This window comes from Urocampus carinirostris, chromosome 3, assembly GCF_059441175.1.
Source record: "Urocampus carinirostris isolate Australia breed hairy pipefish chromosome 3, RoL_Ucar_1.0, whole genome shotgun sequence".
NCBI lineage: Eukaryota > Metazoa > Chordata > Actinopteri > Syngnathiformes > Syngnathidae > Urocampus > Urocampus carinirostris.
This window is the reverse complement of record NC_142351.1, coordinates 13,127,056-13,153,307: the sequence shown is the minus strand read 5'-3', so window position 1 is coordinate 13,153,307 and position 26,252 is coordinate 13,127,056. Positions and strand designations below refer to the sequence as shown.

The 26,252-nt window shown below is 39.6% G+C and overlaps 1 protein-coding gene across 3 annotated transcripts in view; it reads right to left on the bottom strand.

Moving 5' to 3' along the window:
• The window catches only part of LOC148368727 (signal peptide, CUB and EGF-like domain-containing protein 3), a 192,650-nt gene that overhangs the window by 13,742 nt on the left and 152,656 nt on the right, over positions 1–26,252 (bottom strand). For all 3 annotated transcript variants that reach the window (XM_088330756.1, XM_088330753.1, XM_088330754.1), the window contains 7 exons: positions 22,828–22,944; positions 8,126–8,248; positions 6,291–6,407; positions 5,517–5,612; positions 5,320–5,436; positions 2,165–2,326; positions 1,880–2,083 (listed from right to left, as the gene is read on the bottom strand). In XM_088330756.1, the coding sequence (XP_088186882.1) occupies positions 1,880–2,083; positions 2,165–2,326; positions 5,320–5,436; positions 5,517–5,612; positions 6,291–6,407; positions 8,126–8,248; positions 22,828–22,944 (936 nt within the window). The remainder of the gene's footprint in view (positions 1–1,879; positions 2,084–2,164; positions 2,327–5,319; positions 5,437–5,516; positions 5,613–6,290; positions 6,408–8,125; positions 8,249–22,827; positions 22,945–26,252) is intronic.

Genomic DNA, 26,252 nt, shown 5'->3' with positions numbered 1-26,252 from the left:
TTTTTTTAATTGCATTACAGAAAATAAAGAACTTTATCACAATATTCTAATTTTCTGAGACAGTCCAGTATTAGTCTTATTTGAAACAAAAAGCTTACTCTTTTTCTCATCTCATCTCATCAGCTGTACCGCTTATCCTCAGTAGGGTCGCGGGGGTGCTGGAGCCCATCCCAACCATCTCCAGGCAGTGGGCAGGGGACACCCTGAACTGGTTGCCAGCCAATCGCAGGGCACACGGGGACAGACAACTCACTCGCTCAGTCACACCTAGGGACAATTTGGACCGGCCAATTAACCTGATATGCATGTCTTTGGAATGTGGGAGGAAACCGGAGTGCCTGGAGGAAACCCACGCAAGCACGGGGAGAACATACAAACTCCGTACAGTAAGGCCGGTAGCTGGATTTGAACCCACGCAGGAGGTTCCCACGACCTCAGAACTGTGCCGCACACGCGCTAACCACTGTGCCGCCGTGCTGCGCACACTCTTTATTCGAAGGAAAATTCAGTTCACGAACATTAGCAAAGGCTACCACTAGAGACCGTTCGAGACCGCAAACTGTTTGTGCTCATGCAAACTACCACAGGCCCAAAAAAAGTGCTAGAAAAATGTTTTGCATGTACATTCATTTAAAGTTATAGTAACTTGAGTTACTTTTAAGTGTACAGAAAGTGCCAAGGTATCATTAACGGTCTCTTGTTCTCATACATGCGGAACCTCTGGCAATTGCTCCACGTATCGATGGTAGCAAATTATTATGTTATTATTAATGAATAATAAACATTAAAAACACACGGCCGTACCACTTCACAGCAAGACAAAGTAGAATGTGATGTAGTCGTCTGCTACCGTTAAACGAGACCATTGGGATTTGAGCCAAAATAGGCAATATGAGATCCATCCATCCATCCATTATCTGCACCGCTTCTCCTCAGTAGGGTCACGGGAGTGCTGGAGCCCATCCCAGCTATCTTCGGGCAGTGAGCAGGGGACACCCTTAACTGGTTGCCAGCCAGTCGCAGGGCACACAGAGACATACAATTCGCTCGCTCATTCACACCGAGGGACAATTTGGACCAGCCAATCCTATTCTATTCTATTCTATTCTATTCTATTCTATTCTATTCTATTCTATTCTATTCTATTCTATTCTATTCTATTCTATGAAATGAAATGATCTGCATTTATATAGCACTTTTCAAGTCAAGACTTCCCAAAGCGCTTTACAGTGTGCTTCACATTTCCCAATAGCGGCCGTGCAGCCATGTAAGACGCTAACCTGCTTATTGGGGGTATTAGGGGTTCAGTGTCTTACCCAAGGACACTTCGACATGTAACACGGAGGAGCCGGGATTCGAACTGCGATCTCTTGATCCCAAGACGAGCGTTCTACCTCCTGAGCCACTGCCGCCCCGCGAGATACACTCTTGCTTGCAAAAAATGTAGACATACTTTGACTTAAGCTAGCCAATATATATTTTTTTCGATTTCAGACTTGTTTTTTAAAGCAAGCATGGCGTAAAATGGGCTTAAGCTTATGTAAAAAAAAAAAAAAAATATATATATATATATATCTTGAAAACATTCTGAGAAAGTGAAAATAAAGCTAATGTGTTGGAATATCTCTTAAAAACTGCTGCGTTAGTTTGCCTCATTAAATTCATTTTTCAACCATGTTAATTTTTAGAACAAATCAAGTCAAGAAATGTGGAATCCCTATCTCAGGTCGCTGAGCTTGTCTGCAACTTGCTGCTACGCTGTGCTCATTGGCACTGGTTTTCGGTCTCGTTAGACAATTCAGTGCCATCAGTGGTTGGATATTACACCCTGGGGCTTTAAGGAAAGTGAATGAGGGAATAAAACCCAATTCAGTCTTACTGCATCTGCCACTGTCTTTTTCGGAGCCGGGCCCACAGTTCTCATGAAGAGGGGCAGCCTGTGGTAGTTTCTGGGCCACTTCATATTCCAAACCAGCAACCCTGATCAGGAAGCGCTCTTGGTTGATGGACTTCTTCAGAGCTTTGATATAGGTCTTCACTTGCTTCTCCATCCGCTGTCTGAGGCAGCTGAGGTTACAACTTCCTATCAACACACAAACACAATAACAGATGAAGAGGATGAGAAAATGGATGCTTGTATCGGTTGTTCTCTCACAAGACCGACCTGTGGTGTCTCCAGCTTTCACTTCTGCCTCCAGTTCCAAAGTGATGCGCGTTACCTCTTTGTTAGCCGGGTTGCGAGCGCGCCGCCCTTTGGCTTTTTTGGACGAGTCACATTTGAGATTGACAAATGTCACCAGGCAGTTATTACAGGGCTGACCGCCTCCTGTGGGAAAATAGAAAGTTTTCACACCAAGAAAAAATGAAAGCACTCTTCATACCTATCAATTTGCAGTATGTCACAAAAGTGTGTACACCCCTCACATTTCTGCAGAGATTTCATCATGTTTAATTGAACAACACTGAGGAAACATCGCTTTGACACAATGAAATCTGTATAAAGCTTATATGACCGTGTAAATTTAACGCCCCCCTCCCCTCAATAAACTCAAATAATAGCCATTGGTAGCTAAACCCCTGGTAACAAAAGTGAGTACACCCTTAGGTTAAAGTTCCTGAAGTTCTATATTTTGTGTCATCACCAGGATTTTGCAGAACCACTTTAATTCTCCTGGCCATGGATTTCACCAGAACATCACAAAATTGCCACTGGAATGATCTTCCACTCCTACATGACAACATGACTGAGTTGGGGGATATTCAAGCTCTCATGGTACTCCACCTTCTGTTTGAGGATGCCCCTAAGACGTTCTATTGGATTTAGGCCAGTCCTTCCCCTTTACACTAGGCCACTTTAGAAATACCGTGGTTATCTTAGAAGTGTTTTGGGGGTCATTATCAGCCTGGAACATTACCCTGCGACCAAGTTTCTGGTGGAAGGGGTACATACTTGAGTTTAAGTTTCCCCTAATGAAATGCAACTCCCCAATTTCAGTTGCACTCATGCAGCCCCAAACCATGACATTGCCAACACAATTCTTGAGTTTAGGCACGACAGAGACATGTTTGTACTCCTCACCTGGCTGCCGGCGCACATGTTTCACACCATCTGAGCAAAATATATTCATCTTTGTATCATCAGACCAGAGTATATATTTATTGTAAGCCATGGCCTTTGTTGACAGACTCCTTTTCATTGTGTCAAAGCGATGTTTCTTCAGTGATGTTCTATTAGACATTATAATGAAACCTCTGTAGAAATGTGAGCGGTTATTCACGTTTGTGACATACTGGAAACGTTCTCTGCTTATTTTATAGGTTTTTGATCATTTTTGGAATTGGGGGGTTTGGTCAACTAATGACTCCCAACACATCAGTTGGGTTAAGCGAGGGGGCTGGGAATCCCCTCCTCTGTATCAATCTCCCAGAAAGAGTCAGAAATATGAACGTGTTCCTGACTCTAGCCACCTCCCACTAGGGGGATATGGCTCCGGTATATGATCATTTCTAATTTTAAAAATATATAAAATAATTGTACAGGGAAAAAAACTACTTTTTTTGGTCGACCGATCTCGGCTTGCCCTTATAAGGCTGTAATCCGGATCGTCTCGGTCACTTGGTAGATTGCTAATACTGTCGCAATACAATAGCACATATTGTTTTCAAACAAATTCTTGTTTTTTATTCTGCATCAGGGGTGTCAAATATTAGCTCAGGGGCCACATGTTATAAAAAACACTTGCACTGGGGATATAGTAGTAAAAGTATAAAAACTGTGCCTTAGCTGGAGGACAGGGGATCTTTCAAATGCTCACAATTAATATTCAATTTCAGGGGTGTAAGATTCAATTCTAAAACGATAATTGAGGGGTTTTTTTGTAACTTAATATATTTTTTCCTTAGGTTTAAATTCTTGTAGTGCTTTTTAACTGAGCATTTAAAAAAAAACAATTGAATTCATTCCTACTACAGTTTATTTAACTTATGGAAACACATGCAGTAACATTGTTACTGGAAAGTGACAAAAATAGCAGTCAAACACTAATTTAATTGCAAATGATTTCATGATATTATTATGTAAAAATGTTTTTGGCTTTTAATTTTTCATTTTTATTTTTAGTTGAATGTTTACTTGAATCTGTGAACTTTACTGTTAGATTTCATATCCATAATACATTCTGCAAAGACACCCAGATACTATTTCTTGATTTTGTATTTTTTATTCCAGTAACTGATCATTTTCAGTCCTTCAGGTCATAAAAATGTGTTTAGTAGCAAATGTTGTAGTTAAGGCCTATCCACGCACCAGACGTGAGTGCAATCGTAGTGTCTTAAAGGGACAATGTGTGACATTTAGTGGTACAAAAAACTTACATCCAGTTAAAAAAAACATTGATTTGAATACTAGAGATAGATAGATAGATAGATAGATAGATAGATAGATAGATAGATAGATAGATAGATAGATAGATAGATAGATAGATAGATAGATAGATAGATAGATAGATAGATAGATACTTTATTCATCCCCGAAGGGAAATTCACATTTCCAGCAGCATCCCTGAGCTGAGAACAATACAATAATAAAGCAAAAAGAATACAATACTAGGCAAAAGTACATGGACTTTCAAATCAATGTTATTCTTTTTACACAAAAATCATCGTTTGAGAAATTTGTATTTCTTTTTCACTGATGAACCCCCACTTAAGTCGGTGCCATGTTTTTCCGGCATCCTGCTGCCACGCTGTGCAGTGTATCACTGGCACTCACTGTGACCAGGCAAGACAGTGTCATCTAGTGGGCTTTAAACAGTGCGTTTGTGACTTCTATTTGAAGTAACATTTTAAATGCAAATGATGAGTTACTTCAATGTTCTCTGGTTGATAAAGGTTAGTCAGCAAAAACAGCTATAGGGGGGGTTTACTTTAAAAGTGGTGCCTGGCTTTGAAGATATCTAGTGGAGGTATTTAAAACTGCTGGAAATTATTTGACCCGATGCTACCCAATTTTCTCATGTGCCACCTTCAGGGCTATATGTTTGACACCTCTGTTTTACACAGTCTGTCTTGCTGTGAGTTAATTAGGTGCCCTATTGTGTTTGTATGGTTAAGTTTCACCAAATAAGAGGAAACGCAACAATTAATAAGGGGAGCAATTAGTTGAGTTTGACAGGTATGGCTATTTATGTTTCTCAATAAAATAGAATGAAAGAAAAGCAGGCACATTGAAGTGATGTCGTCTCAATTTTGCAGAAAGCAACATTTCTCCACATTTGTGCAAACAAACCAAAAACTAACCAAACTCATTTAAGAGCAGACCTGGTCCTAGGGTCCGTCCACGGTCCTCTGACCTGCCGGTCAGTTTTGGGTGCAGGTGACATTTAGCGTTTTTAATCTTGAAGGAGGCCGTCTGCTTCACTGGAGGCGCCAAAGTCTCTACACACAATGAGAGCACACGTTGATGATGCATCGCGGCAAACGCCATCGGTAGCAAGGAAATATTCGCTAGTCCGCACCTATGCAGCTCTGACTGCTGCTGGAGTTGAGGCGGATGGGGGTCTTGCCTCTCACGATGGGAATACCGCAACTCACCGAGTAGCTGTTGTCAGACTCTTCGGGAGCAAAATCAAAACCAAGATGAAAACGGACAAAAATGGTTGCAATTTAAAAGATATACTGTATAGATGTGCAGCACGGCGGCACAGTGGTTAGCGTGGGTTCAAATCCAGCTCCAGACTTCCTGTGCGGAGTTTGTACGTTCTCCCCGTGCTTGCGTGGGTTTCCTCCGGGCACTCCGGTTTCCTCCCACGTTCCAAAAACATGCATTTCAGGTGAATTGGCCGGTCCAAATTGTCCCTAGGTGTGAATGAGCGAATGAGTTGTCTGTCCCTGTGTGCCCTGCGATAGGCTGGCAACCAGTTCAGGGTGTCCCCTGCCCACTGCCCGGAGATGGCTGGGATGGGCTCCAGCCCCTCCGCGACCCTAATGAGGATAAGCGGTACGGCTGATGAGATGAGATGAGACTGTATAGATGTGTCTTGGTTTGCAAGCTGAAAAACGTACTTGGACACGTTTCATCTAATACACATGACATATATATTATAATTATATATACACACATTGTCTTCTCCTATTTAAATATATCTTACATATCAGTGTATGGCTTAGTAGTAATACAATTTCAAGTGTAATTTTGAAGGGACAATATGTAATATTTTACCGCTAGATGTCGCTGTATTGTGTAGTGCAGGGGTCGGGAACACACTAATAATAGTGAGAAAGTAACAAACCGGCCAGATAGTGTGCCTTAGAAGCACAGGTGAGCGAGCAGCTCTCTTTCTTGCCCGTTTTGCTGCAGGTGAGAGTTGCCTTGGGGGCCACAAAGCCTGGGGGACATTTCACCAATTCTGAAGAGAGATAAAACACATTACAGGTTGGGGAGTAACGGTATACATTAAACGGCTTTACGTAATTAGTATATTAATAAAAAAGTAATAGTATTCAGCAGAACAAAAAAGTAATCAAATTAAAAGCACATTTAGTTAAAATAAGGATTACTTTGCAGGATTACAGTTGTATTAAAAATTCGGTTTTAATATACAAAATGCGCCGATAGACAAATTGTGCCTATCATAATTTCAATCATTGACACTTGAGAGACAGAGAGAGATGAAGATTACACACAACGTGCACAAGGATCGAAGTAATGCTCGAATTTGTTGCGCAGATTGCATGTTTGTTACTATATTGCATTAAAATTACATTTCTTTTTTGTCTATTTTATCTCTCTTTGAATATAGCACCTATATTGCTGAATTGGCATGAGCCTACAGTTTTGTGAGGGCAGCGCAGTGATGCGTTCAGGGACGTCTAGTAAATATGATTGATTGTCTTATCCTTGTATTTTGCAGTTCATTGGTGTTCAAATTCACTATAGGATCACTGTATGGTTATATTGTGAGAACAATTTACTTAGCATAGTGTATCTGGAAATTGACAAAAGGATTGGCATTCCCGCTTCAAACAAGTAAATCTTGAACTTAGACACAAGACATCTCAGAGTAGAGGTAAGATTTTGGGACCCGGGCCGGAACCCGGCCTGAAATTCTTAAAATGTCAATCTTTAAGTCTTAGGAAAAGTACGCACAGCGCCGAAGTTAAGCTTCTGGTTTATTTCGGGCTCGGTCCCTCAAGTCAAGTTAAGGGTTCGGGCGGGTTCGGGCTTATATAAGCGTGGGCCAGGTGGGTCAGCCTGAATTTAGGCTCCATCTTACCTCTATCCTAGGGTTTGTTGGAAATGTAGAAAGTGAACACTTGGTGTGATTAAAACATAATTCATTCTAAATATGCTGTTATTGTGAATTAAAACAGAGCATATCTTGTCTGCCATGTGAAAGAGAACGTTTTATTTTTGCTTAATAAACTATACCATGCGTTTAAACTTTAAGACCTTAAGCAACTGTGTAAACTCGTTCGTTTATCCTAAACACAATTTAGTAATTTATGTATATTATGTTTTTGTTGTTTTTTATTAGCATATTTAGTACTGGAATAATCCATAGGTAAGCAAAAGTAATCAAATTAAATTACTGCAATATTGTTGTATTGGGATTACGTTACTGATTACATTTTCCATCAGGTAATGAGTAACTACACATTACTGCACAAGTCGAACAAAATGATAGGCAGGGTTGGGTAGGGTTACTTTAACTTGATTACTTTCAATTACTTTTGGATTACTCCAATACCAAATATGCTAATAAAAAACAAAAAAAATTAAATAAGAATAAAATGACTTTGTGCAGGCTTGGGGAGTAACAGAATACATGGAACGGCAAAAATGATGTTGGCAAGCTGTTTGGATTTATTTTCATTTTGTTTCTGTCGCATTTTATGTTAGTTTTGCCGGAGATCATAGAGATCAAAGCCAGGAGAGAAAGCTTACCACGTGTTGTGAGTCATAATCTTATTCATATTTAGTTTATTTTGTCTTTTATTAGCATATTTGGTATTGGAGTAATCCAAAAGTAATTGAATGTAATCCAGTTAAAGTAACCCTACCAAACTGCGGCCAACGAAGCAAGTAGATTTTCTTTGAGCACTAGAGGGCAGTGTTGCCACGTACCAATGCAGTCCTTTCTATTCCAGTGCAACTTGTATCCAGGAGGGCAAGTGCACTCGTAGCTGCCCAGAGTGTTGATACATCCATATTTGCATCCTCCTCGGTTGATGCTGCATTCATCAATATCTGAAAATGGAGAATTGAAGTTGATTAGATGTGAATTTTCGGCAAGAGCTTTTCTTCTCAACTCGGAACAGAACATAGAAAAAAAATACATAAATGGTGGCATGCTCACCAAAGCTACCGCTTTATGTGTAAAACCAGTGGTTGGAAATCACCGGGTTGTGGACCGGTACCGGGCGGTAGGTCGTTTAGTACACAGAAATTGCCACAGAGTTGTTATGGGTTTTACATTTGTTCATCACCAGAATTGAGCTACCATTGATCAATCACCAAAAATCACTGACCTCATTTGCTAATAAGCATTGGATGCTACGGCAATTGAACCCTGATCGCAGCAAGAGAGCACAAAACCTAGCCACGAGGCCACTACGATCGCGGACAACAAAAGAAGGCATTTGATTTTATCTCATCATTACACTATTTTTACTCAGGCTACCATTTTGAACAAGGTGGGATTGGTACATCATGGGAAAGAGTTCAGCCAAAACAACATTGTACAACGTGGAACCGTGAGAAAAAAAAGTGCGATGATCAGATCAAATCGAATGCCTTATCCAAGGCATTCTAGATCCCAAATGGTCAAGTGATGGCACGTGGATTTGGGCTTAAAACTATTAGGGCTGCAACAACGAATCGACAAACTCGATTGAAATCGATGATCAAAGCGTTGGCAACTAATTAGATCATCAATTTGTTGGCTCACGTGATTTATGAGCCACCATGCCAAGAACGTTAAATCAATGCAAATTAGAGATAACACCATTTCGTTGTGACGCTGAGAATTGTAGTACCGCTTTGATCTGGCAGAGAGCGCCAAAACAATTTTATAAAAACGCCGTTTTTATACACTACATTTTGAACATTGAATCATTTGCAACCAAAATTGACAGGAGGGGTTCCAACTTAGTAGTGTTTGACTGTTTCATCAAGAAACAAAGTTAACAATTTTCAAGGGGAATCCGGATATCCGGCTTCCCCTTCCTAGTTTGTGTGTAAACATTCTATACTGTATCTCCAGCGGTTAAGAACTTTGACATTTTTATTGTTTAATGTCTCGTGCATCCATTCAATATGGTTGGCGTAAAGTGTTATCATTATTTCTACTTAAATGTAAATACAAATATTTGAAAAAAATTTGCAATTTGACACTTAACTTCACATGTGGAATTGTCAAACATGCTAAATAATGGGTTGGCAAACATTTTGATTGGCAGCCTGCATTGGATTAAAAAAGAGGAATGTATTAAAAAGTGGGGGATAAAAATGATTGATATTTTGGATCTAGCAATACAACCTAGTATCCGATACCTCGGCAATACGGGAAAAAAGATAATGTAGCTGAATCCAATCGACACTGCCATTTCCCCAAAAAATGTTTGACCATTCGACTTGAAAAACGATACATACGAACCTTTTTTTTGGGATGTCGAAAAATATCTGGACATTGCTGTAAGTTAGATTTTGTATTGTGTGCAGCTTTTTTCGAGTACCGGCCATTACTGTAGTGCTACTTTTCGCCACTATCGGCGTGTGGCAGTGCTGTGAGAGTTCACCCAGCAGCCACTCTGAAGAAGAAATCAGTTTCCTCTTCCTAATTAGTGTGTAAACATTCTCTATTATACATTCTAAACATATTGTTCTGTATTTACATGTACAGAAATTTTTATTGTTCAATATCTCGTGCATCCATTGAATATGGTTGCTGTAAAGTGTAAAGAAGAGGCGAGCCAATTCTTTTGAAATGAAAGTGGAATAAGAAAGCTTGATGCGGTTGAGAAAATGGTTGGATCGCTTTTTATCACCGTACACTTTTTCCCACGGAGGAGGACCTCTTGAAGCGCACCTTCCAAAAGTAAGTTAAACTTTATTTATCTTTATAGAACATATTATTTAATGAAATGTTTATTTTTTAGTACAAAACAATACAGGTTACTTAAATTCTACTTATATAAACCTTAAACATACAAAATATAGCACTGAAACAACTTACAAACAGATTCAACTTACGAACGATTGACAGTAGTGCAGTGCACATATGTCCATTTCATGAAATTGGTCTGGAAACAGTCAGAATCCAAGAGGGGTATACATAACGTCCCTTTTTATTTACAAATCTTCATTAACACACATTGAAAAACTCCAAATACAATTAGGCTAGCTCAGAAGGGTTTTCATTCATTTAATTTGATTAATATCTTGATAAATCAATTGAAAAGGGGAGAAAATAGGAAGTAAAGACAAATGTAGCTATTTAAATGTTAGGGACACTCGGGACAAGAGTGCCACCAAATATATACATTTTCACATTTATCATATTTCTTTATTTTACCATTTTATCATCAATATATTTTTATCTTTCGGCGGACTTGATCACGAAGCCTGACGAGCTGCGTGACCCGCAGGCCATAGTTTGACCACCCTGTACTATATTATGAACGTATTCTATGAAGTAATTTTTGAGAAAACGTCATAATCGCATCCCCCCCACCCCATCTCGCTTTTGAATGACAAAAACAAGTGTGTGTTCATTTTAAGTGTTTCTGTGGAAGTTGGAGCAAGTTAATATTGGAGAAGATAAGATAAACTTACGGGAAGAATGTTCTTTCAAAGTTCGTGTGGTTTAGGAGAAATAAAACAAATCCCAGAAGAGAAAATGGGAGGGTGGGGAAAAGAGAAGCAGAACTTGTTGTGAAAAGATTTCGGGTCATTAGGTTGCTCACAAAGCCGAGGGGAGAAATAATCAATTTTTGTGGGAGGAAAATATAAACCCGATATTTAGTTTTAAAGCCAAATCAGCCGAAAGTCATTAAAGCAGTTATGAATTTTTTCTTCCTTTCACAATTCCATCCAATATTGGACAAATATCAACTTCCAGCCGTGTATACTAAGATCATCGTGTAGTATTTGGTAGTAGCAGGTTAAGAAAAACTATATTGATTTGAATAAAAAGCAGAATTGCATTTTGTATTTATTCTACACAGGGTTGGGTAGGGTTACTTTAACTTGATTACTTTCAATTACTTTTGGATTACTCCAATACCAAATATGCTAATAAAAGACAAAAGAAACTAAATATGCATAAAATTATGACTCACAACAAGTGGTGAGCTTTCTCTCCTGGTTTTGATCTTTTGATCTTCAATTTTCTGAACCGCGTATCCTCACGAGGGTCGGCTGATCCTCAATAGGGTCACGGGGGTGCTGAAGCTCATCCCAGCCATCTCTGGGCAGTGGGCAGGGGACACCCTCAACTGGTTGCCAGCCAGTCGGCGGCAGGGTTGGGTAGGGTTACTTCAACTTGATTACTTTCAGTTACTTTTGGATTACTCCAATACCAAATATGCTAATAAAAGACAAAAGAAACTAAATATGACTAAAATTACTACATTTTGTGCAGGCTTGGGAAGTAACGGAATACATGGAACGGCAAAAATGATATTGGCAAGCTGTTTGGATTTATTTTCATTTTGTTTCTGTCGCATTTTATGTTAGTTTTGCCGGAGATCAAAGCCAGGAGAGAAAGCTTACCACGTGTTGTGAGTCATAATTTTATTCATATTTAGTTTATTTGTCTTTTATTAGCATATTTGGTATTGGAGTAATCCAAAAGTCATCGAAAGTAATCAAGTTAAACTAACCCTACCCAACCCTGATTCTACATAACATGAGGATCACCAAGACAGAGCTGACATGATTGTCCGCCATTTTGCTGCTACGGGTGACCCTCAAAATGAAAGGCTAGGCAAAAAATGAGAAGAGAAATTGAGCAGTTTTGGTTGCCTGAGTCAACATAGTTTGTACTCTTCCTTGTGCTTTATTGCTCTCATTTTCGATAGCACTACAGCAAGGGTCACCAGTGTTTTCTAAGCTGGAGGCTACTTTTTGTTAGTGATTGGCGCAAAGGGCGACCAGTTTGATATGCATTCTAAAAAATATTTTGTTATTACAAAGTTGTTACTATGTTATTACCAGGTGGTAACCATTAGAAGTAGTGTTAGAATAGGCTCAGTCAACCACAGATACATCATGCCAGGTAGAAATCAGATTTCCTACACAATCACAAAGACCTATCACTGGTAAGCTATTTTCAGAACCTGATTGCGCGCTACTCAGATGCTACCTGGTGCCCGCGGGAACCACGTTGGAGACCCCTGCACTACACAATACAATGGTCAAATATTACTTATACATTTATTCTGTTTTAATATTGGACATCTAAAAAAGGAGATCTCACATTCTGCTATTTTGTTATTCTGACAATTACATCCTCGTTGCTATTGGACAATCATATTGCTGTTCTTTGATTCTCACACCCTTAAAGGCGGATGTTCTGCCTCATTTATGCCATGTATTAAAAATGTCAACAATCAAGCAATAATTTAAATCTGTTGTTAATATTGGATGCCAGCAGTGTTCCCTCTAAGCTGCACGCGTGCGCAATTGCGCACTGCTCGCACATTCTCAGCGCACAAGAAAATCTAGCCAGCGCACAAAAATGAGGGCTCAAAATTACTAAATAAGAAGCGACTCAAGTCAAAGTTACAGTGCATGAAGGTAAAAATACACGGGTTCCCCTGACGTCGTGTCCTAAATGCGGTATTTTAAGGTGGGGTCGAAGGAGAACGAAGTTGAGTAAAGTTAGTAGAGTTTGTCGGGGAACCGGCTTCTTCGGCTCGGCTCACTAAAAGGAACTGGCTCTTTCGGGTCCTAAACGGCTCTTCGAGTTGTTCTTGCTTCTTTAATCCCATCATCATCAGCTACACCGCTTATCCTCATTAGGGTCGCGGGGGGGCTGGAGCCCATCCCAGCCATCTTCCGGGCAGTGGGCAGGGGACACCCTGAACTGGTTGCCAGCCTATCGCAGGGCACACAGGGACAGACAACTCATTCGCTCATTCACACCTAGGGACAATTTGGACCGGCCAATTCACCTGAAACGCATGTTTTTGGAAGGTGGGAGGAAACCGGAGTGCCCGGAGGAAACCCACGCAAGCACGGGGAGAACATACAAACTCCGCACAGGAAGTCTGGAGCTGGATTTGAACCCACGACAGGTTCCCATGACATGAACTGTGCCGCACAAGCGCTAACCACTGCGCCTTTAATCCCAACATGACCAAATGTTATGTAAAATTATGCACAAAATGACTTAAAGTAAGGGGGAATTAGAACAAAAAAGAAAAAAATACCCCAAAAAAGTAGTGAAAAGCTGAAAAAAAAAGAAACAAAAGGAAGAGAAAAAAGAAGGAACAATTTAGAAAAAAGCCAGAAAAAAAGAAAAGAAAGAAATGTAGGAAACAAGTAAATAGAGAACAAAAAGAAAAAAGTAACAGCTCGGAAAAAATAAACACAATGAGATTTTTTTTAAAGGAATTTAAAAAAAAGTAGAAAAAAAACACGGAAAAAAGAAGAAAAAGTTTGTGTTGCATTCAAGTAATTTCCAATTATATCAAGTGAATCTTGTTGCCAACATTGTACTTCCACTAAAAAATGTGATTAAGTACAGTTCTGTATCTTACAACCGACTAAATAAGCCCCCCAAAATGTTAATATTATGCGACAAAATATGTCAGGACATAAAAACAAATGGATATCTTGTGAAAGAATTGTAAGAACAAACGACGTTTGTAGGCCGTACAACCTTTGCAATAGTACACGAGTCAATTCATTCAAAAGAGAAAAATAATTTTGCATTGCTGGAAACTCAGCAAAATGTAACTTGATGTCAAGTTTTGGACATGTTTGATAATAATTATCTTGCCACACTTGGGATTATGGTTGCTCACTGTTGTTTTAAGCGCTGCTCACCGACTTTGTGTGAACGCTCAGACCCGTGGAAAATTAGAGGGAACATTGGATGCCAGTTTGTTATTCTAACTATTATGATTTAATATCACTGTCAGTATCTGCCAATATTTTTGCTGTTCTTTGATTCCCACACCTTTGGGGCGGATCTGCTTTAGTAACCTAGGAGATGCAATAAAAAGGAAGGGATCATGGGAGAACATGTAGGTTGGACTTTCGTATCTCTCGTGTTCTCCTTCGATGTTCAATATCAATTGACGTCTTCTATCCTTATTTTAAGTGTCTTACAATCACGGGTCTGGGATCCCTTGACCACCTGGGTTGTAGGGGAACCACTTCGTTTAGTGTCTTGGGCAAGTACAGCCTGGCGGCGCCCATCCCTTTCCAGGTCTTTTTTGGAAAGGGGTTTGCTCCCACACATGAAACAGTACTGGTTTCGATGGTTACCAGTAGAAGGATACGCCTCCTGATCTGACTCAGATACAGCACATTCATCATCTGGTCACCTTTGTTTATTGGTGTAAAACATCATTCTATTCTTCGGAGATGCGCCTGACCTTGGCATTGACGGCGTGTGTTTGAAAATACTGATCCTTAATCAGTGGGGAGCTATTTTCGGAAATTTTGAGCATCACCTCGTACAATACACATTGCATCACCTGTGGCTGTCATGTTTTTTTTGTATTCACTAAAGTTTACACAGTGTCCCTTTAATGTTAATTATTTAGACATTTCTCAGATGGGATAACGAGGTAGAAAAATGGAATCGGTCACTTGGATTAGCCATGTGAAAGCAGCCTGAGTGTTTTCTTTTTAAGTCCATGCTGGAGTTATTGGGATGGGCTTCAGGCCCTACCGTGACCCTGAACTCGATGAGCCGCGTACATAAAATGGATGCACGCGTGGAATGTGTTTGCACACTTGCAGTTCACAGGGTCCACATTTTCAAAGTTTGGCTTGAACACTAGAAATAGTCGAACGTGAACAACTAAGCGACTGTGCGTTGGTAAGATTGAGAGATTGATGCAAAGTCAATAATGATGTATGGCATCTATTTTACACTTCTCTTATGAGGATTTGAAGATGGAGCTAAAAAAGAAAAGGAGGAAAACAACAGCAACCAGATGATGAAAGTGCTGTATCTGAATCAGATCAGGAGGCTTCTCCTGCTACTGAAAACCAGTACTGTTTCGTGTGGGGGAGCAAACCCCTATCCCCCAAAAAACAGCCTGGAATGGAATGGGCGCTGCCAGGCTGTACTTTCCCAAGACACACTATAGTTGTCCCTCCAACCGTGAACTGTGAGAAGAAGCCTCTTCTTTCGTCTCAAGTCAGCGATTGATGATTCTGACTAGGAAATCTTATCGCTATCGCGATGTGACGTAGTGCGATAATGTAAAAACCGTAAAACACCGTGTTTTTTCAAGGATTCTTAGTTCGAGTTTGTTATCTGAGTGATGGAGTGTTTGGCCAACAATAATTGTAACATCGGCAGCCAATCAGAAGCAAGTTTTAATGGCACCAACGAATCGGCGAGGGAAATTTTGCAAAATGTGTGTGCATGGCTTTGATAGGCTGGTGTAAGCTGCCAGTCAGTCAAACAGCCCTTTGCACAAATGGCCACCAAAACAAACGCCACACCTCGTAGTTTTAGTGTCTAGTTACATTAAAGATAAATTAAAAAATTCGGAGGAAAGTCAGAAGAGCGCAGAGAAAAGCTGATCACCAGCGGATGGATTTGTATCGCATCTGGGATTTGACTGAGGCAGCGTCGGAAGGGAAAGCTTAAAGTGTCATGTCCTGCACTGTTGTCATGGCGCCCAGCTGGCCCCGCCCCTTGACACCGGCTGACCTGCATTTCCTGATTACTCCTATGGGTACTTAAACTTTTGGAACTGCCCTTTGGCCAGATCGTTGTTTACCCTTGTTGAAAACCTGTTCATGCCTGTTTGATACCTGTTTATTCTTGTTGTGCTTGTTGGACTTTGTTGCACTTCGGTGTAACATTCTGAGAGTTTCCTACAAGTTCTGTTTAATCCCGTTTAATGCCTAGTCTGTAGTTTTTCCTGCATTTGAGCCTGCTTTGTTTTGTGTTTGGTCCGTTTGTGTGTTGGACAACTTTTCTTTCTTAATTAAAGTGACAGACCGTCTACGCAAATGAGTTCCAACTTCCTGCTTCCCGACCCGCTTCGTGACAGTCCCGTTCCGCTTCGTGACATACAGCTAGGCTAACAACTCTTAAGCCACCACTACCGAACATGGTAAGTCACCAACGCCAGATCTATTACTAATATAACGGACAATTTGGTGATACTACTCTGCAAAACCGCTGCATTTGTGATTTTTGTATTTTCTTTATCACAAAGACCTTGCAGAAGTCGCGGTTACCTGCCACTAGCGAGTAGCTAGCCAGCCTCTCTCTAAATCGTTTTCTTACACTGAAATGAGTAGTCTTCCAATTTTGTTGTACTTTTGTAAAATGACAACTGCAATTCTGTTTTTGTTTATAGATCCATAGTTATTTTGTTACAGTCGTATACTCAGTCTCTAAGGACATCATCTCGATGTAGGATTTAATGTCACTATGTTTAGGTTTTCCCCAAAACCAAAACTAGCAAAAAATGCACTTTTCTTGTAAAATCAAAATGGCAATACAGGTCTGAAATATCACAATTTGATTTTATTTCCAAAATCGTGCAGCCCTAATTCTGTGGATAAGTAACGCTCCACCATGTCTCGTTCTATCGCCGAGCAGAAAAAACAAATTCGGAGTGTTTTTGATTCCCCGAACAGGATGATGACTTCATGAAGCGAAGTCTGCCAAAGCGTCGCCCAGAGCGGCTTGGAAACACGACGAGCGATGCGCTGCCTACTCTCCGCTTCAAAGCACTCCATTTAAAGGACCAACAACTACGATGAATATCAGATGGAAACGGAGCTCATCTGCCAAAAACCCTTGTTTGGACTTTTTATTTTCTTCCAAATACAAGCGGATAAAACTCCACTGACCTTTCTGCAAATCCCTTTGCACCTTTTACCTTTTTTATGTGCATGGACGAATGAAAACGGAAGAAAAAAAGACATACATTTTAATCCTTGCAGTGTCTGAAATAACGTCCGCCCGGACGCCCGGGGCGTGCATCTTTTACGTACAACTTACAAAACTCTGCGCCCAGGTGGCGACAACTTTTCAAGAAAAAAAAAAAAAAAAAAGATTTTTGCTTTATTCCGATTTTGAAATCTTCGTTCGGTTTGGAAATTTTGGTTTGCTTGACAAATTGCATACTCGGCAGCCAATCAGAAGCCTGCATCGAATAACCCCGTGCTTCCGGACTTTCCCGAGCATTATAAGGTCGGGCATTAGCTTATCATTTTCCAAAGTAGAAGCACAGAGACCACAAGAAAAATGGAGAAGTGGTTAGGAACCAAAACCTCAACCCCATAAGAAAGATTCAAAAGAAGCTAACAAAATGTATGACGCTACAAAAGGTAAACATGCATTAAAAGCATTGTGGAAAGAGGAGTTCACGTGGCTTGTAGCAGACGACGCAACGCAAACATGGCATGAATGAATATGAGTACATACAGGTACATACTGATAGCAGATGGAAAACAGAGATGTCATAAACATGCAATGAATGTTATAAGTAGATTTATAATAAACTTAGTTTTAAAGTGCTGTTCTGTATGTATTCTGATTATCAATCGTTAATACTTTGCAACAATGTTGTTGTTTTTTTTGCGATCAGTCGTCTTATTGTGTGTCTTATTGTCTGCCCTGGTGTCCGGTAACTTTTTGTCATGATTTTCAGACACTGATCCTTGAATCATTGTACTGTATTGGGACACCTGGATGTCCCTTAACAAACTCCATAGGGTTCTGCAGGTTCTTATACCTTAAAAAGTTGAAATCATAGTACTTGATTCCCTAGCCATCGGACGAGAATTCTGCTAGTTTTAGGTATGCCATGTCAAATGTATTTGTATAGCCCTTAATCAGAAGAAGTCTAAAATGGCTGCACAGACCATAGACTGTTACAGACTATAGAACGGTGGTTGGGAACCTATGGCTCGCCAGCTATATATGGCTCATTTCAAGAGTACTTATGGCTCAGAGATAAAATAGAAAATGTGCAATTTTTCAACGTATTACTTCTGCGCACTCAGGACAATACTGAATGATGAGCAGTGAAGGGAAGAAAAATAACGGCGTTATTTTTTCAGTCACGGGGTTGTCTAACTAATTACTTTTTCCTCCGTTTCAACGCCATTATTGATACCGATGGCTAAAAGCGGTGCGTTACTTCGTAAATTGAGGTTTTTCGCTCTCCTTCAAATTGCTTTTTGGATCATGTCACTGTTCAAAAAGACAACTATCATATAAATAGATAGCGATTACAAATCTAGTATTTACTTGCGATGAAAGAAAAGGCGAATGAGGGCTGAGTTTTGACAGGTATTATTGTTGTTCTGTTACATTTCAAATTCATTTTTCAATTAAAATAGGAAAAACAATCTTTTAACATGGCATGTGTGGTATAATTATGCTTAATATAACAATGATTTATTTATAGCTAAAATATTTTGTTGTTATAATTATATGCACTTGTCAATATAAAAAACAGTGGAAACTATATATGTAAAATAGTCAAAATTGTATGATACAGCAAAGCAAAATATATCAAATTAAGTAAAATAACATTCGTAATGAGATATTTGGCCGCTAAATATCGCAGCATTGTGCAGTGCCGCTGATAATGAGTGCTACAAAGCACAAGAAATAATACAAACTACGAAGACAAAGTAACCAAAATGCAGAATTTTTCTTTATTTTTTTTATCCCAGACCTTCATAAGGTTTTAGTATTTTGGGGGTACCCCTAGCAGCAAGATGGCCGACAATTATGTCATCTTCCTCTAGGTGAGTCTCATGATATGTCAAAATATAAACATTTCTCAATCTACAAGTATTTAAAAAATGCACGTTTGTCTCATAATTCATGTGTATTACCTTATTATTATTAAAATCATTTTTTTAAATGAAAGAAGTGTTTAATGCAGAGCTGAAGGTACACCAAAGAAAAATTCCCAAAGCGAAAAGCACAAATGTTATTTATGTTTCAATTCTTTTCATATTTTGATTTTGTATAATTTTGACAGGAGATATTTTTATGGAGAGCAAACCTTTTTTTTGAAGTTATTTAATGTTAAAGTTTGTTTGTTCTGAAATAATATTCAGGTCTTTTTTAAAATCATATTTATGTTTAAAAAAAGGCAACTTTTAGTGTATTCAATAAATATTTATCCTTGTTGGACCTGCGACCAAATATACTGTACATACCTGTACAGTATATATCTATATCAAAACACTGTATACATCTATGTAAAAACATGAATAATGCTTGTGTCATGTTTTTTCTCCTACAGAAACCATATAATTTTCCATCATCAAACATTTTCGAAAAATGCCAGGGAGCCACTAAAAAGCGCCAAAGTACTCCATGCGGCTCTAGAGCAGCCTTTTGCGAACCCCTGGCTAAACGAACTCTATCTCAGGAAGAGTTCTGACAGGTTTCAGCACAATATTTGGAGGCAGGTTGGCAACCTGACAGGATTTGTTGAGCTTGAACCTATTGTTGAATGCTGAGACAGTCTCCGGGGTTTATTTTGGTGTTGATGAAGCACAGAAGCCACAACTTGAGCTTACTTATGAGCGGCAAGTCCAGATGTGCGTAGGGGAGCTCAATAAATCTCACGGGTTATCTAATAGTTCCGACAGCGGCGATGAAAAGCCCTGCAAAGCCATTCATCACAAGTCCCAGAAACAAACATTTGAGTCTGCCCGGTTCATCATAAAAAAAAGCCCTACAAATCCGATGCAGGTGCTTGAATTCTCTCGATTGACAAGACATTTTGCCAACACTTTTAGATCCACGCTGGAAAAAAGCCCGTCACCCACCAAGATGTCACAGGATCCTACAGGAATGAATTATTTATTTGGAGAAAAGCTTGACATGCACAATATTTTTGTGTACGAGGGAGGATGAAGAGGAATGACAAGATGCTTGATGTAGGCCGACAATTATTTTAACAGTCTTTATCAGCGTTGCGGCCTTGCAGCTCGCTTTTGTAGCATTTTCATTCGGCAATCGTGAATGCTGTGCTGTTAAAACAGCTTCCAGTTGCTTTAAATTTTCACAGCGTTTGTTTCCAGTTAGCTATTTGTAGTCTGGCAGTGCTTCTTGACATTATCTTCTTTGAAAACAGCCACTGTCTCTTAGCAAATTAGGCAAAAGCAGTTGTTTTGGATTTTGGTGAAAGAAATACGACAATGACCACTTGTCCTGGAAGTGGCGGCACTCACAGTCAACTTTCCTTTTTTATTTACAGTCTCCATCTCGGAAAAAGGGTAGGCTAAATCATCTGGTGAAAAGGGTAACTTTGTTAGTAGAGATGTATTTAATACTGTGGTCAAGATTACTGGTAGGTCACTTATGACAGAGGCCGCGGGCCAGTAAAAATGTGATCAACATTTAGGCCCCCGTAAACGTAACTAATTTTAAGTCTACACTACGTGCTTATGCACACACCAAGCTTACACCTTTGTTACGTTAGAAACTTCTGACTTCCACCACGGTAAATGCTCATAATAACCTCACATTTGACTTTCTTAATATCGTCTTATTTATCACATTATTGTATTTGTGTGTTCAATTACTATTTTAATGTGTTTTCAGTGATCAGGAAATGTTTTAGTGTATTTAGTGTCAACTTGGATGCTTTCGGGGTGATGGGAATGGATTAACTGGTTATTTACGATCGGGAAAATTAGCTCGAAATTCGAGAAATTATATATAACACCACAATCTTGGGACAAATCAATTTCATATGTAGCGGTATTACTGTATTTTTTTCATAAGGATGGGAATTTATTTGAATCCATTTTTGAAAAACATATCTAACATCTATAAAATAAATTACCGTATTTTCCGCGCTATAAGGCGCACCGGGTTATAGGGCGCACCCCCAAAAAATCGTTTTTGGTCCTATATTTTCCATACATAAGGCGCACCGGATTATAAGGCGCTACAATGGGAACGTCGACAAAACAGTCAGATAGTTCAGTCAAACTTATTACCCCCTTAACATTCCGAAAGCTTGCAAAGAAGCAAATACGTGTCTCAGACATGTACGGAAACGGTGTCTGTACGATGTCACCAATCACTCAAATGCATCATTCCACATATCATTCGGAAGGTTAAAGCGTTGGGATTCAAGAAATGCTAAACTTTTCTTAGTTTCCATTTTATTTTTTTCTGGCAACTGTGTGGACAGCAAAGTAAGAATTTTATTGTGCAGGGAAATGGGGTTCTTTACTGTACATATGACAATAAACACTTTGAATTGAATTTAGTTTAAAAATAGACTTATCACAGAAACATCAAGATCGTTCTAAAACAAGATACCGGGAAAATATAAAGCCGCATAGCTCACCTAAGTTCTCTTGCAGCCATCACGTTCAATAATGATACGTAACCATGGTCTTCTTACAACCGTGAGTGTAGTAAATACAGGAGAGTAGAATATTTACAAATACAGAATAGTAAAAAATGTTTTCTCTATGCCGTAGTGCATCCCATCGTGTGATTCGTGTGATTCACATTCATCTTTTTCGGCCAATTGCAGGCTTTGTTTCGCCCCTTTAGCCTATGCGAGCCTGTAAATGATCAAAAGGATCCGCTCCCTTTATCTCCGAATAACTTTAGCCAATAGTGACTGATTCAAATGATGATTGACACATTGGTTAGGAAATGAAACGCCGGTATATAAATCCCAGCATACACCACGGACTACTTCGCCTTCGGGGGGAAATCTAGTCGGGGGCTGCTTGCCTTAGTTGCAAGACTTTGCGACTTAATATTGATCCATATATAAGGCGCACTGTATTATAAGGCGCTCGGTCAGCTTTTGAAAAAAAATAAAGACTTTTAGGTGCGCCTTATAGTGCGGAAAATACGGTACACTATTTTTTATACCAGAAGCCTTTCTGTATGTAAACTGCAATTGAATCAAACTACGTCACAAGTCATAGATTACACAATGGGCAATGTTGTTGGGGCTCCGGGGGACTGGTCACAGCAGCAGATCCCAACCGGCGATATTTACCAACTATAAAGGGCAACTCTGTTGTTCTCCAGCAGTTGGAGAGAGTCAGGGAGCTGAGATTCACACCCTTCCTTCTTGGACACATATCTAGTCCGAGAGTATGGAGTTGTCAGATTTTATGTTCCAGCTACAGGAAAATCCACATGACACTTCTTCCAAAAATGTTTTAGTCCATTAACTACTGCAACAATCACTGGCGCTTTGCATTGCTGCCAAGTAGAGTGCGGGTGCACATTGAATTCCTGTCTCACGAGCAGCAACCTGTCTCTACCCATTTGATTCTTTTGGGAAAATCAAGACTTAAAGTAAACCAACTTGAGCTACGTAATCCATCTTTAGACTCAAGAACTTCTTAACGAATCAAATTACAAAACATTTTTCCTCCCTCTCTGAATTTTGTAAAGAACTCTTCAAGGGTCTCTTCAAGGACAAGCAGGGCATCTGGCAAACCTTCCCTTTCACACACTTGGCATGCCGCTTTAAGCTGCTCGCTACAACACGCTAACACGTTGAATGAACCCGTCTGCCTGTGCTGTGTCTTTTCCCCCGTTCGGTATGAGAGAAACTCCTAGATGCTTTGAGGAGGTGTGGAGTGAAAAGTAGCTTGCTCACCGCCGCAGTGCGCAAGGCCGTAGAGGACGTAGCCTTTGTGACAAAGACATTGGAAGCTTCCTGCAGAGTTGACACAGAAATGGTCGCAGGCTCGGTCAAAGGAGCACTCGTCAATGTCTGCAAAAGATGGAAAGAGACAGTTACAAACAACAGAAAAAGCAGGCCCTGGTCCACTTTCCCCTCTCAATGGTGTTCATCATGGATTTCAATGGAACACATCAAAATAGCAAAAGCAAAGCTTTGGACATTTGTTCACACGTCTGTTGCTGTGATTGCCCACCTGCAGTCACTCCCTTTTCCATTTTGATAAGGCAAAAATGACATTTTCAAAGTATACTTTAGGAAATGGCGAGGGGTGGCAGCAGGAGTCAGCTGATAATAGGTCTCCGAGTGCATTTTCTTTCTTCCCTCTGAAAGCCTGCCAATCTTTTTTCCCATCCAACATGTCCAAAAAAGGCTGAGAGATTACGCTGTGTCCACATGTGTAAATGTGTAATGTCAGAGTGATGTTTTTCCCTCCCAAAAAATAAAATGTTTCGATTTCTGTCAGAAAACAGCTGTGCACCTGTTACATGATCAATGATCATAGAGTTTTATAAAAGAGGATCAACTAAAAAGGCTGAAACATAGACCACAACAACCACTAGCAAAATGTATGCCCACCCATTCTTTTAGTAAAATATAACTACAGTGAGCGGCATGGTGGATGGGTGTTTAGTGTGCAGCCTCACGATGCAGAGGTTAGGGTTCAAGTCCAGCTACCGCAGCCTCCTTGTGTGGAGTTTGCATGTTCAACTTGTGCTTGCGTGGATTTCCTCCGGGCACTCCGGTTTCCTCCCACATTCCAAAAAACATGCATGTCATGTTAATTGGCCGGTCTAAATTGTCCCTAGATGTGAATGAGCGAGTGAGTTGTCTGTATGTGTGGCCTGGGACTCGCTGGCAACCAGTTCAGGGTGTCCCCTGCCCACTGCCCGAGGATGTCTGCGATAGGCTCCAAAACCCCCGCGATCAGTGTTCCCTCTAAGCTGCGCGCGTGCGCAATTGCGCACTGCTCGCACATTCTCAGCGCACAAGAAAATCTAGCCAGTGCACAAAAATGAGGGCTCGAAATTACTTATTAAGAAGCGACTTAAGTCAAAGTTACAGTGCATGAAGGTAAAAATACACGGGTTCCCCTGACGTTGTGTACTGAATGCGGTATTTTGAAGTCGAACGAAGTTGAGTAAAGTTAGTAGAGTATGTCGAGAACCGGCTTCTTCGGCTCGGCTCATTAAAAGGAACCGGCTCTTTCGGGTCCTAAACGGCTCTTCAGATTGTTTTTGCTTCTTTAATCCCAACATGACCAAATATTGAGTACAATTATTCACAAAATGACTTAAAGGAAGAGGGGAATAGAACAAAAAAGAAAAAAATACCAAAATGAAAAAGTAGTGAAGAGCTGGGAAAAAAAAGAAACAAAAGAAAGAGAAAAAAGAAGGAAAAATTTAGAAAAAAGCCAGAAAAAAACAAAAGAAAGAAATATAGGAAAAAAGTAAATAGAGAACAAAAAGAAAAAAGTAACAGCTCGGAAAAAATAAACACAATGAGATTTTTTTTAGAGGAATTTTTAAAAAAAAGTAGAAAAAAACACACAGAAAAAAGAATAAAAAGTTTGTGTTGCATTCAAATAATTTCCAATTATATCAAGTGAATCTTGTTGCCAACATTGTACTTCCACTAAAAAATGTGATTAAGTACAGTTCTGTATCTTACAACCGACTAAATAAGCCCCCAAAAATGTTAATATTATGCGACAAATTATATCAGGAAATAAAAGAAATGGATATCTTGTGATAGAATTGTAAGAACAAACGATATTTGTAGGCCGTACAACCTTTGCAATAGTACATTAGTCAATTGATTCAAAAGAGAAAAAAAATTTTGCATTGCCGGAAACTCAGCAAAATGTAACTTGACGTCAAGTTTTGGACGTGTTTGATAATTAATGATCTTGCCACACTTGGGATTATGGTGGCTCACTGTTGTTTCAAGCGTTGCTCACCGACTTTGTGTGACCGCTCAGACCCGTGGAAAATTAGAGGGAACATTGCCCGCGACCCTACTGAGGATAAGCGGAACAGATGATGGATGGTTGTGACTTTTCTGTACGCAAGGTAATGCCTGTTTTTTCTCTACTCCAAGTGTCCTGCCAATGATTTATTGTGAGGCTTGGACAGACGTCCTCTGCCCAGTTCGGGCAAAGGCTCAAATTCAGGCAAACAAATTTTGCGGGGTGTGCACGCTAACCAGTTGGACTTTCCGGAAGTCAAGTCTGAGTGATGTCACTGATACTAATTGCCTTGCTTTGCTCACGATCTCTTTCTGCTCTGGGTTTTAGACTGCAAACCACAAGCTCCAATCGAATGTTTGACGTAGATATATTATTACTGTCTGTAATATGTCGGATAAAATTTACAAAAGAACAACGACGGGTAGTTCACTAGAAATAAAAAGAATTCCCATGTAGATTTCTGGCAGGGTTATTAGACCTGTGTTGCACTCAGCACAACGTTATACTACACGCTTTAAGCCATGATAGATCTCAGTGTTAAATCAGCTTTTGAAGTCGCACTGCAAAAATCCCAGTTGACGATTTAACAAAGCATGCTTTTATTTTGCTTCGGCGGTAGATATTGTTTCCTTTCCAATTAGTAAACTGCAAAACAATTTTAGATTAAAAAAAATAACAGAGAAGTAAAATAAGGAAAAATAGGAAACAAGAAAAATGATCTGACATCAGAATTAAAAGAAATCTGAGAGGTTCATATCGAGCTGGAACTTACAAGCCAATTAAAAAATGAAACTTTACTTAGAAACATTACTTTTCTTATTTTAAATTTATTTTTTCTTCATGAAGGGGTATAATGACAATGTCATTTATGTCAATATATTCTTCGAAATTTTTGGCCTCTTTCTTTTTTATTTTCCCAGCTGCTCAATTGAAGTATGCAAACTCCATCATCACCCTAAACGTGTTTATCCTGGAGTCTCCAGTGTTCATTTTACCTTTGAAAAGTGATGGGTCCCGGGGACTCACATGCTCAAAAATCTATGGGTCCCAACAGAGATCTATGGGTCCCCAAAATTTAGTGTTATCGGGGTTGAAATTGTGAATCGGCGACAAATATATAGATGAATATATACTGGACTGTCTCAGAAAATTAGAATATTGTGATAAACTTCTTTATTTTCTGTAATGCAATTAAAAAAACAAAAATGTCATACATTCTGGATTCATTACACATCAACTGAAATATTTCAAGCCTTTTATTATTTGAATATTGCTGAATTTGGCTTACAGCTTAAGAAAACTCAAAAATCCTATCTCAAAATATTAGAATATCATGAAAAAGTATACAAGTAGGCTATTCAACTAATCACCT